General features: G+C 48.9%; 1 protein-coding gene across 1 annotated transcript in view; it reads left to right on the top strand.

The window, feature by feature from the left end:
* Window positions 1-18,978, top strand: part of STX1A (syntaxin 1A) — a 702,444-nt gene that overhangs the window by 566,519 nt on the left and 116,947 nt on the right. Inside the window, exon 7 of the mRNA XM_069226788.1 lies at window positions 15,344-15,417. Within this exon, the coding sequence (XP_069082889.1) occupies window positions 15,344-15,417 (74 nt within the window). The remainder of the gene's footprint in view (window positions 1-15,343; window positions 15,418-18,978) is intronic.

Below are 18,978 nucleotides of genomic sequence, written 5' to 3'. Positions count from 1 at the left end.
CTAACCCACTCTACTCCACTCCAGTGTACTCCACTCCATCCTACCCAAATCAACCCCACCCAATCTACCCCACCCCAATTTACCCTACTCCATTCTACCCCAATCCACTCTAATCTACCCCACTCCACCCCACTTTCTCCACTCCACCTCAAGCTACCAGTATACCCCACCATATCCCACTCCAGTCTACCCAACCTCACCCCAGTCTACCTCAGTCCACCCCATTGCACTCTAATCTACCCCACTCTACCCCAATCTATCCCACTCCAGTCTACCCCATTCCATTCTACCCCAATCTACCCAACTCCACACCAATCTGTTCTCTATTCCAGTCTACCCCATTCCAATTTACCCCACTCCACTCAATCTAACCCTCAATCCCACTCCACTCCAATCTACCCCACTAAACCCCACACCAATCTACCCCCTTCCACTTAAATCTACCCCACTTCATGCTACCCCACTCAACCCAGCTCCACTCCAATGTACCCACCCCACTCCAATCTATTCCACCCCAATCTATACCATTGTACTCTACTCCACTCTACCGTAGTCTACCACACTCCACTCTAATCTACCCCACTCCACTCCACCTCAATCTACCCTAATTTAGCCCACTCCACTCTCCCACAATCTATTCCACTGCACTTCAATCCATGACACTCCAATCTACCCCACTCCTGTCTACCCCACTCCACCCCAGTCTAACCCACTTCACCCCAATCTACCCAAATCCACTCCACTCTGCTGGACCAATGTACCCCACTCCACGTGATTCCAGTCTACTCCACTGTACCCTAATCTACATCGCTTTACTCCAGTCTACCCCAATATATTCCAATCTACCCCACCCCACTCCAATCCAACCCATTTCACTCCAGTTCATCCCAGTCCACCCCACTGTAATCTGCCCAACCCTACCCAATCTACCCCCTCTAATCTACCCCTCTGCACTTCACTCCAATCTACTCCACTCTACCCTAATCTACATCACGCTGCTCCAATTTATCCTAATGACCCTACTCACTGTAATCTACCCCACACCACTCCAGTTTACCCCACTTCAACCAAATCTACACCAGCCTACACCTGCTCCAGTCTACCCACGCTGTTCCTTTCCAATCTACCCTACCTCACTCCGTTCTGCTCCAACCTACCCAACTCTACTGCAATCTACCTCAATCTACCCCACTCTACTCAAATATACCCCACTCTACTCCACTACAATCCACCACACTCCACTCAATCTACCCCACTCCAATGTATTCCACCCCAATCTACCCATTCTACTCTACCCAACTCCACCCCAGTCTACAACATTCCACTCCAATCTACCCCACTGCACTTCACCCCAGTCTACCTGACTCTACTCGGGTCTTCGCTACTCCACCTAAAGCTCCACTCCAATCTACTCCAGTCCACCCAACCTACACCAGTCCACCCCACCCTACCACACTTCAATCTACATACTCCACCCCGTTCAGTCTACCCCACTCCAATCCCCAATCCACCCCACTCCACTCTGCGCTACTCTATTCTACCCTAATCTACTCCACTGCACCCCACCCTACCCCACTCCAATCTACCTACTCCAATCCAGCTCAATCTACCCCACTTCAGTCTACCTCAATCTACCCCACTCCAATTCCCAATCCCCAATCTACCCTACTCCACTCTAATCTGCCCCACTCCACTCTACCACAGTCTACTCCACTCCACTCTACCCCATTCTACTCCAATTTACCCCACCCAACTCAAATATACCCCACTCCACCCCAATCTACCCCACTCCAATCTGGCCCAACCTATCCAATCTACCTCAGTCCAATCTACCCTACTCTGGGTCACTCTGTCTACTCCACTCTACCACAATACACCTACTCCACCCCGATCTACACCAGCCACCCCACTCTATTCTGCTCCAATCTACCTCACTTCACTCCAATCTATGCCACCCCACTCCAGTGTATCCCACTCCACTCTAGTCTACCCAATTTTGATCTGCCCCACTCCACCTCAGTCTGCCTTATCCCATACCAGTCTACCCCACTCCACTCAATACTAAACGACCTGACTCCACTCCACTCCTGTGTACTCCACTAGACTCTAGTCTACCTCACTCTGATCTACCCCAGTCTACCCTACTCCACTGCATTCTACCCCACTCCACGCCAACCCAATTTACCTGGCTTCTCTCCAGTCTTCCCCACTCCACCTCAAACTACTCTACTCCACTCACTCTAAACCCACTCCACCCTAATCCAACCCACTGCACCTCAGTCTACCCGTACTCCACCACATTCTGCCCCACTCCACCTAGTCTACCCCAGCCTATCCCACTTCAATCCCCCGTCTACCCTATTCCATGTAATCCACTCCACACTACTCCAATCTGCCTCACTCCACCCCAGTCCATTCCACTCTAGTCTACCCCACTCCAATTCAATGTACCCTAATCCACCCCAGTCTGCCTCACTCCAGTCTACTGTACTCCACTCTAGTCTACCCCACGCCACTCCAATCCACCCCACCCCAATCCAGTGTACCCCACTCCAGTACAATCTACCCCATTCCACCCGTCATCTCCACTCCACCTCAAGCTACTCCAATCCACTCATTCTACCCCACTCCACTACAGTCTACACCACTCCTCCACAATCTACCCCACTCCACTGCAAACCCCCAAACTACTCCACTCCAAACTACCCCACTCCAATCCCCCAATCTACTCCACTCTAATCTGCCCCTCTTCACTCTGTCCCAATCTACTCCACCCCACTCCACGCTAATCCTACTCCACCCCAGTCTAGCCGATTCCACTCACATATGTCACACTCCAACCTAGCCCACGCTACTCCAGCCCACTCCACTCCAATCTACCCCACTCCAATCTATCCCACTCCAATCTACTCCACTCCAATCTACCCCAGTCTATCCCAATCTTCCCCACTCCACTCAACCCCAGTCTACTTCAATCCACCTCACTGCACTGTACCCTAGTCCACCCAGTCTAAGATACTCCAAACCAATCTACCCCAAGTCTTTCATCTGCAATCTACTGCAGCCCACTCCAATCTGCCACACTCCAGTCTACCTCACCTTACTCCTTTCCACCCCACTCCACTATACCCAACTCGATCTATCCCACTCTCCTCTACTACAGTCTACTCCACTCTGCCCCACTCCACTCTTCTCCATTCTATCCAACTCCACTCTACCCCACTTCACTCTACCCCAATCTACCCAACCCACCAACTTTTTGCCATGTTAAACAGCAACCACACTAGTGTACGGCATGGCTAAAAGACATTGTCAATGTCAGCAGCCCTCGCATAGTCGAGACCTATGTTTTAAAAAAATGTATGTGCGTATATTGCTTTATTTACACTCTACGGCAGAAACTGTTGTCATTTGATATTATTTATCAAATTTGTGTAAAAGATACTGGGACGTTTAACCTTTTAGAAAGAGTTTGTATGAAAGGAAATACGTCTGTATGCTTACTATGATAATAGTGCGTTAAAGGTGTCTGATGTGCTTTGGAGATACTTTGCAGGATCGAATCGTAAAATTCTTGACAATCAGTATGCATAAGTGGTTTTGTATTGAAGGTGGTTTAAATAGAGTTTGCACAAAGGTGCGCCTGTAAAGTGACGTGGACATTTTGTATGAAAGATGCTGCATCTGTAAAGTGCATTGGTGACAGCATGTGTGAAAGAGTCTTAAGATTCAGTCCACTTGAAAACTGCCACGTCAGTGAAGTGCTTTATACATAGTCTTCGTGTAAGACAATGTATCTGAGGAGTGGTTCAAAGTCAGATGTTTTTATATTGTTTTAAGAGATTTTTTTTCTAGTACCGTATCATTAGTATGGCCTTTCAGCGCCCTCGGGTTTGGGTATTTTCATACCACAGTCTCAAGGATTCTGTCACAGACTGGAGTCTGTTTTCTGATTGAGTGGGTTTAATAGTATAATAGTAGTGTTGGTGTGGTTAATAATTTGTGCATGTATGTGCACATATTTGCGTTGCTCTACTTTTAAGGAAGTATAAGGCTGTAGTGAATAGGCACACATAGAAAACCCAATCCTTTGTGTGGTGTAACGTAGAATAGAACATTATCATATGCAGCCGATTTTACATAAAGTAGGGTCAAAAATCCACTGTGTAGCCACAGTGATTTCTCTGGGAGGCTTTACCCCCGAACACCCCTGTGGTGGGTAAGGCCTGCTTGACACAACCTGAAAGGACTGGCATTTTTTTTAACTAGTGCCCTTTTAGAAGCTCTGGGTCATAGGGAGTCAATGAAGAAATTGTAAATGCGCCAGTTGGCCCTGTGTTTGCTTGATATTTTTTAGGCAGTTAGTGTACGGCCCACCGCTTTCAAAATTCACTGGAAGAGTATGTGGTGTTGACATACAGGACATGTATTTCTACATTTCACTTTCCCAGAAAAACAAGAACGTGAGGTTTCAAGGTGAATAGTGAGCAGTTTTAGTTGAAGGTTCTTACATTAAGCCCACAATCCTCTGAGAGATCTTTCTCGAAATAGAAGGCAATAGGGGTGTCTTACATCAAAAGCAAAGTAATCTTTGTTTACCTTTATCTACATGGCTGGCTACTAATATCTAAATCCTACAGCAAAGTTGTCTGTGCTTTTAGAGAACTGTGTCAACCATGCAAGGTCTGGTTCTAGACATCAATTTAGGAAAGTCATAGTTTCCCCTAATATAAACAGTTACTAATTTGTAAGTGTCTATAGATACAAATAGTGTTTGTCTAAGCAATCATCTAATGGCTCATTATAGGTGTCTCCTCATCACGAAGGACTGATGGGTCTACCTGGAAAGTGGTTTACATACTGTACAGAAGGTCACAACTGTGCCAAGTGAACTATTTGATTATGCAGTGGCTAACCTCACACATGAATGACAATGTGCTAAGCCAGATATTGTTATAGAGTACATCTCTGCATTGTGAGGTTCCTCTTATCATTTAGTTATGTTGGGCTCTAAGACACTTTGAGGGTGACATTTGATTGCCTATACTGGATGGAAGGATGAATGTCTGGATTCCTGTCCCTCATCTTTAGCAGGATTTTCAGAGCTTTTGTTCTCATTAAAAGGTTGGGCCAACTGGTAGAGGCCAAACATGGCTCCATGAACTCATAGAAGAATAGCAGCCGCTTGTGAGAAATAGTTTTGCAGTGATAGGAAAAATATTGGCTGTCTCACATTGCTGGCAAAGGCGAGGGATGTTGCCATCTTCCCTTGACTGATATAGGCAACTTAGTTTGGCCAAGTTTTCGAAATATTCCCTATTATTCCATAGTTGAGCTTTTCCAGAATTTGGATCTTACAGTTTATCCCATTACACCTGTATGCAGTAAGGCACAGCACTTCAAGCAAACAGGCCTTTAACAACTGCAGTCTCTGGCTCCTGTTTCCTTCCTGGAGTTTGCAGATAACAGTCCACAAAGGGTCCTTTGAATTGGGGCTACGAAAGCAGATATCTAGGCTTGTCATGGACAGCAACAGAATACGGCATTAGTCCAAAGGGAGACAAGAAAGTTGATTTTGATTCCAGTTCTGTATTAGGCACTCAACTTTCTGCCTTATAGGTGCAAAAATAAACCGTAAACATACATGAATGTGGCTTTAATACCTATGTTGTCACCTTGTAAAAAAATATGACAAACTTGGTTGTATTGGCGGAAGGTGGAAATTGAGATAAAAAGAAGGAATTGAAGATAATCCGCTCCAGGGGTAGTGCATGTAGCAAGTTAATATACCCGCACTCTTTGTTTCATCTGATACAATGTAGCACATACTTCTTGCTGAAGAGCTGCTATTCTTCTTAACTTGGACGGCTTTCGTAACCCTGGTTGATAAATTCAGCCCAGCAGGGTGAAAGGGATGAAGAAATGTTATCGATCCTTGAGTCTTGAGAACCTAAGGTAATCCTTCAGGGTCTAAACCGGTTACAGAGTCTGCAGGCCACAGCAGGAGCTAGAAACGGATACATGTGTTTCAAGCCTGAGTACTGCAGTCCTGGACTTTGTCTAAACTCATCTACACCTCTACAACATTGTCCCATAGTCAAATCATGTAAGATTTGGTTGAGGCTGCCCATTTCACACATTTATTTTTCTCACCCAAAATCAAGAAACCTCTGTGCTTGTAAGAATGGTGACATCATCTATCCCCTTCCCTCTGCACTTCCATTGGGAAGGAAGGTTAATGCTTAGGACACAGAACTCCACCCCCCAAGCAGGTGACCTTAGTAGCCAACTGTTTTGCCTGGTCTCTTTCAGGAAATAGGTAGAGTGCACAGAACAATTTGCAAGCTTAGGGGTATTTCCGTGCTTGTCAAACGTTATGACATTCCACTGAGGGCTTTATAAGGCAAGGGGCCATGTACACAAAGTGAGTACAGACACACTTTTGTGTACCGTGGCTATTTTAACCCAATACCCTCATAAATACAGAGACCAAGTACAGTTGTCAAACATATCAACCAAACTGGTCTCTCCTGTGTGCCGTTTTCATTAAATTAAAACATACTTATAGAGTAGTGTAAAGTTTGAACTCCATGGGAAGACAAGTTCATCTATGCGTAATGTACTGACATTTCCCATATTTTAAATGCATGGGTTTGCTAATACATTTGTCATATAGATTAGCTTTATAACTTATTGGGCAAATGAATTAACTTGATCCGTACAGTGTCCTTAACTAAGTAATTGTTTTTAAACACCACACAAAAGTTAACTTAATGACTAAAAAGCAGAAATAATTTTACTAAAAAGTAAAATGTATTTAATAGAACAGGTGAGAAAGTTAACACAACATACAAGTTATCTTATCACTTCGAAAATCATATTGCTTCACACCAGTCATTCGACCTACACTCTCTTTTAGGCATACTTCAAGCCCTAGATAAAATACAATGGCCCTTCATTTAAAAAAGAATCATTATTTAGAGTCTATGTGTTGGAGGCAGCTCGATCTGGCTGCTAAGGTGTTGGCGCAGTGAGGCAGAGTGTGCTACTCCTGTCCAGGGTGGTCACGTAGACCTGCTAGATAACCTGTGCTCACCCTTGGATGTCTTGGGACAGAGCAGTCAGGCGTATCCCAGAGGCAATGTGTAAAGCAACAGCGCAGTCCGTTCCCACAACACCTCAGCTAAATGACCCCAAAAAGAGATTTCACATAGGTTGTACATATGGAAAACTTGTATTCAACACACACGTGATCAACGCAGTTCAGTTACAATGTGGTTTCTGCCTATAGGTCAATGAGCATACAGTGCATAATAATAAACACTAAACATAGGTGTGAATCTCACTGAACCAATCAACACATGATAATAGGCCCCTCTGTGTTTAAACCTTTAATGACTGAGTATAGAATTGGAGAAAAAACAGCTTTCCTTCCCTCACTCATATAAGAAGCCAGCACTAGGCCTGCCCTCACATCCCCCACAATCAGTGTAACATGTGTAAATCAAGGTGTGCCCCAGGGCTGGCAATAGCAGCAAAAAATGTATATCAAAGTACTCACAATTTCCTACCCAGACCCATGGACTCAGCCATACTAGTAGAGTGATATGTCAATCCTAGGACCTCCCTGGCAAAACCAGAGTACCCAGCCACACCACGGTACTGCCCAGCACTCATTGTACTCACTTGGACTCACTCCCTCGCATCCACCTCGTGCCTAGGGCACAGGGTCTTGGTATCAGTTGGCACAGGTGCGGATGCACATACTCTTATACGTACTTGCTTCCGGCATCCTAATGCGGTGCCCTGATAACTAGCAAATGGATGCCCTACTGCTTTCAGACTCCCTGTGTCCAAATCTGCCTTCCACCTGCTCAGCACTCGAGTTGTCCTCACCTCAACCCTATGAGTATTGTACTTTCCCCTGGGCACCTAGCTGCTCCCTGCCGGGTCACACTCCCCAGGTGTCAGGGTTAAGGTGGAAGACACTAAAAGCAAAGACCAGCAGACAAACAAGGTGGAGACGTTCAGGCCCCCAATAGGATGTTCACTCAGAGGTCTACAAAACACAAGGGAATGGTCCTCGGGACCAGCCGTCAGACTCGGAAGCACCTATCCCTACCAGATGATTTTGCCCTGCCTAGGGACTGGAGATACCCTGTCTGTTACCCAGGAACCTCCCCTGGCGCCCCAGATATATTTGATCCAATGTGGAAAGTGCTCAGTGCCGTGTCCCCACACAACAGAGGACACTACTTAGGGATATGATGACTTCGGGTCCCGGAGGCACAAGGTGGTTCCAACCAACTCCTGGTTTCCCATACCCTTCTGGATTGAGGTACTCCGTTCAGTACACTATGACGTTAGCCTTATTGGACTCACTCCGGACGAACACACTAGACGCAAATTTTGTCATACTGCACTAGGCCACGTGTAACACTCCTTGAGTTGAGTTGTTCCCACACCTCTGAGTGTCCCAACCTATGAACGGGCACAGCACCCAATGAGCATGCATTCGAGCTTTCACATGAAAGAAATGCTTCCCACTTGACCTCAGCAAAACCCTAGCAATATTTATCCGTTCACTTCACAAGCAGTCTCAGGGTGGAGTGGTCCTCACTTTTGAGGGCCACACACCAGTCGTGCGCATAGTACTTTGCTACCCTGCAGCTGATGCCCCTGATCTCCAGACTTCTTCCTTAGGCCACATGCACACTTCTCCTGCCAGGTGGAATCCAGCACAGTGTACGTGCAACAGAGGACACCCCTCTCCAGACATTACTGATTACGATGTAGGTCCCCCTCGGAGGCCTTTGATGTCCCTGAGACCTCTGCTGAAAACAGGAGGCAAGCCAACCTGCCCTTGGAAAGCCACTCTCAGGATGCCACACCGCAGCAGGCAATCAGCCACAGACCAGTCTCTTATTCTGGAAGGGTTTGCGGCTCTCCCCCTTTGACAATTATCCTCCTGGGCACCCAGATTCCTCTGCCAATGCGCTGACACAGTACAGCCGCACTGGTCCCGCATATCCATAGGTGGTACTCTGAGTTGCAGATGTTGAATACCCTTTTGTACACTAGGTAAATGCTGTGAAATTGGGGATGGTTCAAACGGTATTTGAACCACAGATGTTGCCCCTAAGTTTTCTCTCTGTCTGCCCTTTGGTCCAGGAATGCACAACTGTATCTTTATGGGTGCCAGGCTCTAGCTCCAGGAGGCCAAGTGTCAACCTAAACCGCCCCTCCCATCTATATGACCAGGCCCCAGGTGATAGGGATCTCTCATTCTGGTTGCCCGAGTTTTATTTTTTTATAGCAGTCATCTGGCGAATGCGCAGATGTCCTCTACCCCCGGGACCAATGGAATGAACCTCAATTTACTAAGAACCAGTCCCGACCTAGAAATGCCCACTTCCCTGAAGTGGCACTTTTTGGGCAGTGATGAAAAAACTACAGATATCAATGATGTTGCTCCCCTGCAATTCAATAGTGCAACCGGACTTATTAGGCCTCGGCTTCCCATGTATCTATAGAACAACTCTCATGTGTAGTGCAAAACTTGTGGGTGTTACCCACTTCCAGGGAACGCATGCCCTGGCGCATATGCACCTTCCTGCTAACACAGGTGACACTTTGGCTACGGCCGTCAACATGGTGCTTGGGCGCCATGGTTAGCCTGAGCCCACAGGCTGGCTCCTATTAGGTAAAACTCTGGCGTGAATGTGCGCACCATGGTCATGATGGCCATCTGCACCCTCCTATAGGAACCACTCCGCCAGCCTCGTACCCTAGCATCAAGGCTTGTGTCCATCAGTATGGATGGCGTGTGTGCTTTCACTCTGCATTGCAAGAGGGAAAGGGCTCCAAGCCCTAGGCTTTTAGGGTGATGAAAAAAACAACGAAATCTACTGAAAAAAAAACGAAAAATCCAGGGGAGCCGTTGCCTATATGTGTCAGGTCTAACACTATACATCTTTAACAGGTGTGTCTGGAAATCTCTTAATGTGACATTTGCGATCTATTTTTCTATTCATAGGTTGAGTAGCTATTAGGCCCAAGGAGGCTTTTGGGTTGCTTTTTTCCTTTGGTAGATGCTGTTGTGCTACCTGTAATCCCTGAAAGGGGTCTGCTTGTGGTATGCGGGGAGGCTAGGGGCTCAGCCACAGAAGTTGTTTGTGAAACTGCGATCCCTGCAAAGGGTAGTGCGCTGCATCCTGGGTCCATATGTTCTCTGTTCCACTGGCCATGAAACTGACAGAGTTAGTGTCCTCTAGTAAGTTGTCCATAAGCATCACCAGGGGATGGATATTGAGACAGTGGGACAGGGGGTGCTTGTGTACTAAATACCATAATGAATGTAAGGGTTATATTGGTATGATCAGACACTAGTCACGGCTGCCACTTCTATAACGGCTTTGAAGCTGGCTTTCCACCTAGTAGACCTACTGACCCTCGGGTAGGTCGCTCCCCCGCCGCTGCAGCTCCACCTGCCCAGACCCCTGCCACCTGTGTGTAGGTCCTGACTCTACTCTGCGCTTTGCATCTGATCTGCTGATCTCTCTCTTGTTTTTTCACTTGTTGCCGTTTTCTCTCTTGTTGCCTTTTCTATCTTGTTGCCTTTTCTCTCTTGTTGCCCCCTTCTATCTTGCTGCTCTCTTGTTGCCATTTTCTCTCTTGTTGCCTTTTCTATCTTGTTGCCCCCTTCTATCTTGCTGCTCTCTTGTTGTCGTTTTCTCTCTTGTTGCCTTTTCTATCTTGTTGCCTTTTCTCTTTTGTTGCCTTTTCTCTCTTGTTGCCGTTTTCCCTCTAGTTGCCTTTTTCTCTCCTGTTTGCGCTCTCCCGCCTCCCGCTTTCCCGGTGCGGCCCCGCCCTCCCTGCTCCCATTCGTTGTCCTCCCTCCCACCTCCCAGCTGACCCCTCCTCCCCCCCTTCCCTCTTGTGGCGGACGCTGCGCGGCAGAGACAGCGACCCTTGACCCTCGGATAGGTCCCTCCCCCGCCGCTGCAGCTCCACCTGCCCAGACCCCTGCCACCTGTGTGTAGGTCCTGACTCTACTCTGCGCTTTGCATCTGATCTGCCGATCTCTCTCTAGTTGCCTTTTTTCTCCTGTTGCTGTTTCTCTCTTGTTGCCTTTCTCCATCTCTCTATCTTGTTGACTTTATCTCTCTTGTTGCCCTCTTCCATCTTGTTGCCTTAATCTCACTTGTTGCCGTTTTCTCTCTTGTTGCCTTTTCTATCTTGTTGCCTTTTTTCTCTTATTGCTCCCTTCTATCTTGCTGCTCTCTTGTTGCAGTTTTCTCTCTTGTTGCCTTTTCTATCTTGTTGCCTTTTCTCTCTTGTTGCCCCCTTCTATCTTGCTGCTCTCTTGTTGCCGTTTTCTCTCTTGTTGCCTTTTCTATCTTGTTGCCTTTTCTCTCTTGTTGCCTTTTCTCTCTTGTTGCCGTTTCCCTCTAGTTGCCTTTTTCTCTCCTGTTTGCGCTCTCCCGCCTTCCCGCCTCTCGCTCTCCCGCCTCCCGCTTTCCCGCTGCTGCCCCCGTGCGGCCCCGCCCCGCTCCCATTCGTTGTCCTCCCTCCCGCCTCCCAGCTGACCCCTCCTCCCCCCTTCCCTCTTATGGCGGATGCTGCGCGGCCGCACTGCTGGTGCGCCAAAGGCAAGCCCGTCTGCGCCAGTCCGCGCCTGGACCGCACCCAGCGCCAGAACCCCTGGCCCCTGCCGCACTCAAAACACCCGTATTAGATACAACGCCGCCTCCCTCAACGCCCTCAACCCCGGACCCACTGCCACCTGCCACCAAGCCAGCCCTAAACGCACTCACGGACCCTTCACCTGTCAAGCCTGCAAGTCCACATTCCACCGAGCCTGCGGACTTCCTTCCGGCGCTTGCACCAACAACCACCTCAAGTGCATCCTCCTCAACACACGCTCCGTCCACAAGCACGCCATTGAACAATGGGACCTCCTGGACATAACAGCACCAGACGTCGCCTTCATCACAGAAACCTGGATGAACGCCTCCTCGGCTCCCGACATAGCCGTAGCAATCCCCGATGGCTACAAGATCACCCGGAAGGACCGCGCCAACCAAATCGGGGGAGAAATCGCCATCATCCACAAGAACTCCACCGAAGACACCCCCCTCACCGCCGAACACATGCACTTCCGGATCTACACCGACCCCAGAACCACCCTCAGAGGTACTCTCGTCTACTGGCCCACGTGCCCTATTCAGCGAATCAATCACTGACTTCATCACCCCGCACGCCCTAGCCTCGCCAGACTACATCCTCCTTGGGGACCTGAACTTCCACCTGGAGAAGAACAACAACACCAACACCGCCACCCTGCTCGCCAACCTCGCCAACCTCGGACTCAAGCAACTGGTGAACACCCCCACCCACACCGCTGGCCACACGCTCGACCCCATCTTTTCCGCCAGCAACCACATATCCTTCAGCCACTCCTCTGAGCTACACTGGACCGACCACAGATGTGTCCACTTCACCTTCAAACGTGAGACTCACCACCTTCACACACAACAAATCCTCCCGCAGACCCTGGGACAAAATCTCCACAGAGCAGCTACTCTCAACTCTAAACCATAACCAACCAGCCATCACCACCGACGCCAACATCGCAGCCCTCAGCCTCACACAGTGGATCACCAACTGTACCAACAACCTCGCCCCTCTCAGAAGCCACCCAAGAGAGACCAACATCAGGTAACCCCCATGGATCACGGACGCCCTCAAAGAATCCAAGAAATCCTGCCGTACCCTCAAAAAAACCTGGTGCAAAGAACACACTGCAGAAAACATGTCAGCCCTTAAGATCGCCACCCGTAAACATCACCAGCTGATCCGCTCCACCAAAAGGGCATCTTTCAAAGAGAGACTTGACAACAACACCCACAATAGCAAAGAACTCTTCAACATCGTCAAAGAGCTCTCCAACCCCAACGCCAGCTCCAACACCATCACACCCTCACAAGAACTCTGCAACTCCCTCGCTACTTTCTTCCATCGAAAGATCACCGACCTACACAACAGCTTCGGACCCCAGACCCCAGACCCTGCCGCCCACCACTGAACCAACAGCCCCAGTCACTACCCTCAACGCCTGGACCCCCATCAGCTCTGAAGAGACCAGAATCACCATGAACACCATCCACTCCGGCTCCCCTTTGGACCCGTGTCCCATCACATCTTCGACAAAGCCGACACCATCATCGCCCCCTATCTCCAGAGCATCATCAACAGCTCGTTCGCATCTGCCACCTTTCCTGAGAGCTGGAAACACGCGGAAGTCAACGCTCTCCTGAAAAAACCCATGGCAGACCCCAACGACCTGAAAAACTTCCGCCCCATCTCTCTTCTCCCCTTCCCGGCCAAGGTCATTGAGAAGGCCGTCAACAAGCAACTGACCAATTTCCTTGAAGACAACAACCTGCTCGACCCCTCCCAATCAGGTTTCCGTGCCAACCACAGCACGGAAACCGCCCTCATCGCAGTCACTGACGACATCAGAACCCTGATGGACAACGGAGAAACAACCGCCCTCATCCTCCTGGACCTCTCGGCGGCCTTCGACACCGTGTGCCATCGCACCCTAATAACCTGCCTCCGCTCCACTGGAATTCAAGGTCAGGCCCTGGACTGGATCATCTCGTTCCTCTCTGACCGTACCCAAAGAGTCTACCTCCCGCCCTTCCTCTCAGAACCCACTGAGATAATCTGCTGCGTTCCACAAGGCTCTTCGCTCAGCCCTACCCTCTTCAATATCTACATGAGCCCCCTTGCCAACATCGCTCGCAAACACAACATCAACATCATCTCCTACGCCGACGACACCCAGCTGATACTCTCCCTCACCAAAGTCCCAGCCACCGCCAAAGCCAAACTGCAGGATGGAATGAAAAATGTCGCGGAATGGATGAAGCTCAGCCGCCTGAAGCTGAACTCAGACAAAACGGAGGTCCTCATCCTCGGACACTCCCTGTCCGCCTGGAATGACTCTTGGTGGCCCACGGCCCTGGGCACCACACCAACCCCTTCAGACCACGCATGCAACCTCGGTTTCATCCTGGACCACCTCCTCACCATGACCAAGCAAGTCAACGCCATCTCGTCTTGCTTCCACACCCTTCGCATGCTCCGAAAAATCTTCTGCTTGATCCCCGCCGAAACCAGAAAAACTGTTACCCACGCCCTCGTCACAAGCCGCCTGGACTACGGAAACACCCTATACGCAGGTACCACCGCAAAGCTACAGAATCCTCTTCAGCGCATACAGAACGCCTCCGCATGCCTCATCCTCGACATACCATGCCACAGCCACATATCCGCCCACCTGAAACACCTGCACTGACTCCCCGTCAACAAAAGGATCACCTTCAGGCTCCTCACCCACGCACACAAAGCCCTCCACAAAAAGGGCCACGATTACCTCAACAGACGCCTCTCGTTCTACACGCCCACTCGTCAGCTTCGCTCAGCCAGCTTCGCTCTCGCCACCGTCCCTCTTATCCGCAGAACAACCGCTGGAGGTAAATCCTTCTCCTACCTGGCAGCCAAGACATGGAACTCCCTCCCCGTTCACCTAAGAACTACCCAGGACCACCTCGCCTTCAGAAGGCGCCTCAAGACCTGGCTCTTTGAGTAGCAGTAACCCCCCACCCTAGCGCCTTGAGACCCTCACGGGTGAGTAGCGCGCTCTATAAATGCCTTGATTGATTGATTGAGTGGAGCTGGCATTTGAGTTTGCAGTGTTGAATTTTGTTAAGCTTTACCACTGGTTATATTGTCTTACCCGATTTTGGTGAGGTTCCCCACTAGACTTTCCACTGGCCCTGTGGTCAATCTAAGTGGACAATTTAGGTTTTTTTCCATAGCTTCAACCCCAGAATACAGTTTGCCATGTGGACCGCAGCAAGGTAGGTTTCAAGATAAATGGTTGTTGTGAAGTTGTACCAAGGAACAAAAATCCATTGTGAGCAATCAATGCTTTTTAATCTGTAAATGTTCTTCTCACGCTTCCAGCTGAATCTGGCATGTCAGTCAACTGAGATGCAAAAACTATTTTCACAAGCAAACACAGAATAATTGATGTTTGGATATAGGTTTTGTGATATACTGCCTTCATAAGGCGTCTAGTGTTAAGAAAAGGGGACATCACTACATTTTGCATTCTTAAGTACTGCTCTCCTACGCTCTCGTGTTTTTCTACATTGTCACTTGCAGCCTGTTGAGATTGTTAGAGCACTTCTATTGTAAGACCCTTAGATCTGCCAAGTATTTGCAGGTGCTGCTGAATTCTGATTAGTCTATGATATTTCTGCTGTTTCAGCTGGGAGAAGTACAACAAACGAGGAAATCGAGGACATGTTGGAGAGTGGAAACCCTGCCATCTTCTCCTCTGGGGTGAGTAAGCAGCCTTCATCAGCTGGCAAAAAGAGATGTCTCATGAAAACCTGTAAACGAGTTAGTTGTTGAAGAACAATGACTCAAGGCCATCATACTCATAATGAAGAATGCCTCCCATGTAACATAATGCCCAGTTACACTGACTAATGCTTTTAAATTCAAAACAATCTATATGAAAAAAACTAACTTGTTTTTTTAGTAGCCTAAACTCAGACTGTAGCCACTGTAATCGACCTAAATAAGTTGCAATCAGAGTAGCAGAATCCGTATCAGCGGGACTGAATCAAAATGTGAACTGAGTAAATAGAAAATACGTCATATGTAGCTAATAAAAACCTTCACAATAAAATACCACTTTCATATGCTTTTAGAACTACATACAGAACAATGAAAATGTACAGATTAAGATTAAAATATTATCGAAGCATTTTTAATGCAGTTACAAACATACCATATGAACATTAGTCATGTACAAGTGATATGATTTTATAGTAGTTTTAACATTTTTGCTATTGTTGGACTTTTGGCCATACGCATGGTCATCCCTAGTCTTTTTGCCTCCTTCCTCCTGTTTTTTTCTGACCTTTCGCTGTTGGCTCTAGGACTCTGAGCACTTTATCACTGCTGACCAGTATTAAAGTGCAGGTGCTCTCCCATCTAAAGTTGGTATGATTGGCTTATACCTGATTGGCATATTTAATTTACCTATAAGTCCCTTGTACAGTGGTATCTCTATACCCAGGGCCTGTAAATTAAATACTACTAGTGGGCCTGCAGCGCTGCTTGCGCCACCCACTGAAGTAGACTTTCAAACCTGTCTCAGGCCCGCTAGCGCAGGGCCTGTGTGCGCAGTTTTCTGCCACAGGGACCTGGCATCTAAATTTACTTGCCAGGCCCAGAACTCCCCTTTTACTACATGTAAGTCACCCCTAAAGTACGCCCTGTGGGCAGGGTGCCATGTATGTAGAAAGGCAGGACATGTGCCATATTGCATGGCCTGTCCTGGTAGTGACAAACAGCCTAACTTGGTGTCTCACTGCTGTGAGTGCTGCCTTCTCATAGGATTGCATTAGAAATGCCCTGCCTTATGTGTAGGGGTATTGTCTGATTTATGAGGGCTAGCGTAGGCGTGTTTGGTATGGTTGTGATGGTGATAATAAATACTGCTTACTGGTGTGGGTGTATTTTTTATTACTATCACAGAAATGCCACTTCTAGAAAGTGCGCATTTATCTGTGCTTATGATTCTGGTGTTTTGCAGCTTGACTCCAATCCACGTCTGGGCAGAGTGACAGTTGGGGCTTTGTGCATACTTTTCAGACAGCCTGTACACAGGGAGGGTGGAGGTGTCACTGAGGTGCATCTACATACTGAATAGTCTTCCTGGGCTGAGAGAAGGGAGAGGCGGGGCACACCTACATTTGTAAAGGCTGTGCCCTGGCCTCACACAATAGGGTCGTTAACCCCCCACTGATGTTTGGAGCCTGTGCTGAAAGGAGAGAGGGGGCACTCCCAGAACCAGTTGTAACTGGCTGGAACCTCCTCTCCCTACCACTGTAAAACACTGTAAGAACTGACTATAAGTACAGGGGAATTTTCCCCACAATTTGAACATTCTTGGAACTTGAAACTGGACACAGGACGCTGATGACTGGACTCACCAGGAAACCGCCTTGGACTGCTGCTGCTGTGCTGACCTGTGACCTGCCTGGTCACTAGGAGGAACTGCCATCATCTGCACCCCTTGTGCTGGTCTGTAGCTGGATCCACCAGCCCTGTACCTTCTCCTTGATTATTTGTTCCCAGGGGCAGGGTGCTGTGGCCCCTGACCCCTGAAACGATCTTTTACATCTTTGTCCAGGATGCTTTAAGAGAAGAAAGGCATCCTTTCAATTGCTGGGCTTTGGAGGGGTCCTAGCGCTTTGAAAGCGCTTTTCGTCTGCCCAAGGAAATCACCGCCGCAACCCGGGCATGAAGGAAGACCGTCGCGCCTTCCTAGAGCGCTTTATTTTGAGCCCTGAAATCACCGCCGCAGCCCGGGCTTTTAAATGAGCCCTCGCGCTTTCCTGAGCGCGCTGCCGTCAAGGTGCCCAAAAGAATCACCGCCGCAGCCCGGGGAAGTTAATTTGGTGGAGCGCGAGGATCGCGCTCAGCTCCGTGTCCCTGGGGCACGAGAAATCCATTTCCGAAATCATCAGGAGCAAGCCTGCTCCTAGCGGTGCCCCCGGGGTTGGGATCGCTCCGAGGAGCGCCCCCGGGGCACCGGCCGGCCCGACCTGGTGCCGGCGTTGTTTTCAAGCAGGAGGGAGAGGAGGACGCCTCTCCCTCACCTGCTCCAGCCCCGGAGGGCTCTCCCGGTGCGCGCGGGCGGGGCAGCAGCCTCATCGGAGGCTCGCCCGTGCCGCAGGCACTCTGGTGGGCCCCCTCGTGGGCCCGAAGCAATTGGGAAGGGGTCTCCCTTCAAGGACGGGCCAGGGAGGCCCAGGGAGACCCCAGGAATTGGCGGGCCCCCAGAGGGGCCCGTTTTGCAACCCGGAGGGGGTGCGTGGCGCCCCCCTCCCCCACAAGAGATTTCTCTGGCCTGGGCCCCCCTCGAGAGGGCCGGTGGAGCCCTAGGGGCGCCCCCAATAGTTACGGTCCCCGGAGGGGCCCATTTTGGGTATCAAGGAGGTGCGTGCCGCCCTCCCCTGACCACAAGGAATCAAGGAGGCCCCCGTTTTGCGCAGAGGAGCGCCGGGGGCCCCATTTATTCGTTTTAGGCACTGGAAGTGCCTCTGCATCAGAACAGGTACTTTCTAAAGGGACCAGTATACCGGTAATTTAAAGTTCTTTCTACAGACTTTATTGATTGTGTTATATTGCCTACCTGTTCTATGATGCTTTTACATATGTGTGCACATGTTCCTTTTATGGGCATGACTTGCTAATATGTTTCCCTAACTTGCCATAGGTTTTCTAATGTTCCTACTATGGGCGTTTTATGATATGCTTATGACAAGTGTTCTAATGTGATAACGTGTTTCCTGACTACTGCTTATGTTGCAGAATACTGAGTAACCTGTGTGTTATGTGTGACTACTGCTAGTTTGCAGAGTAATTAATGTGTAACGTGTTCTGACAACTGCTAAGGTAGCAGGATAGTACTGTTATGTGATGTTGGTCTAATAATTACGTTGTGTACAATACAGTGTATTTTTATATAATCTGGTGTTGTGTTTCCTTTGTGGTGGGGATATTGCGTCACATATATGTGTGTGTTGTGCAAACGCTTTACGCATTGCCTCCGGGTTAAGCCTGACTGCTCGTGCCAAGCTACCAAGGGGGTGAGCAGGGGTTATCTTGGACGTGTAACTCCCTTGCCCTGACTAGAGTGGGTAAGTTCTGCCTGGCTGAGGTGCATACCCTAGCCAACCAGAAACCCCATTTCTAACATTGGAAGTCAGCGGTGAGGATAGGACTTGCGCTTGCACAATACCATTGTGACTCATTATTTCACTACAAGGATTGCGTTTAGACCATCACATGTTTGGCTTCTCTTAACTTTCTCTCTTTGGTCAT

The sequence above is a fragment of the Pleurodeles waltl genome, chromosome 3_2 (assembly GCF_031143425.1).
Source record: "Pleurodeles waltl isolate 20211129_DDA chromosome 3_2, aPleWal1.hap1.20221129, whole genome shotgun sequence".
NCBI classification, from domain to species: domain Eukaryota; kingdom Metazoa; phylum Chordata; class Amphibia; order Caudata; family Salamandridae; genus Pleurodeles; species Pleurodeles waltl.
This window is presented reverse-complemented; position numbering and strand designations above follow the sequence as displayed.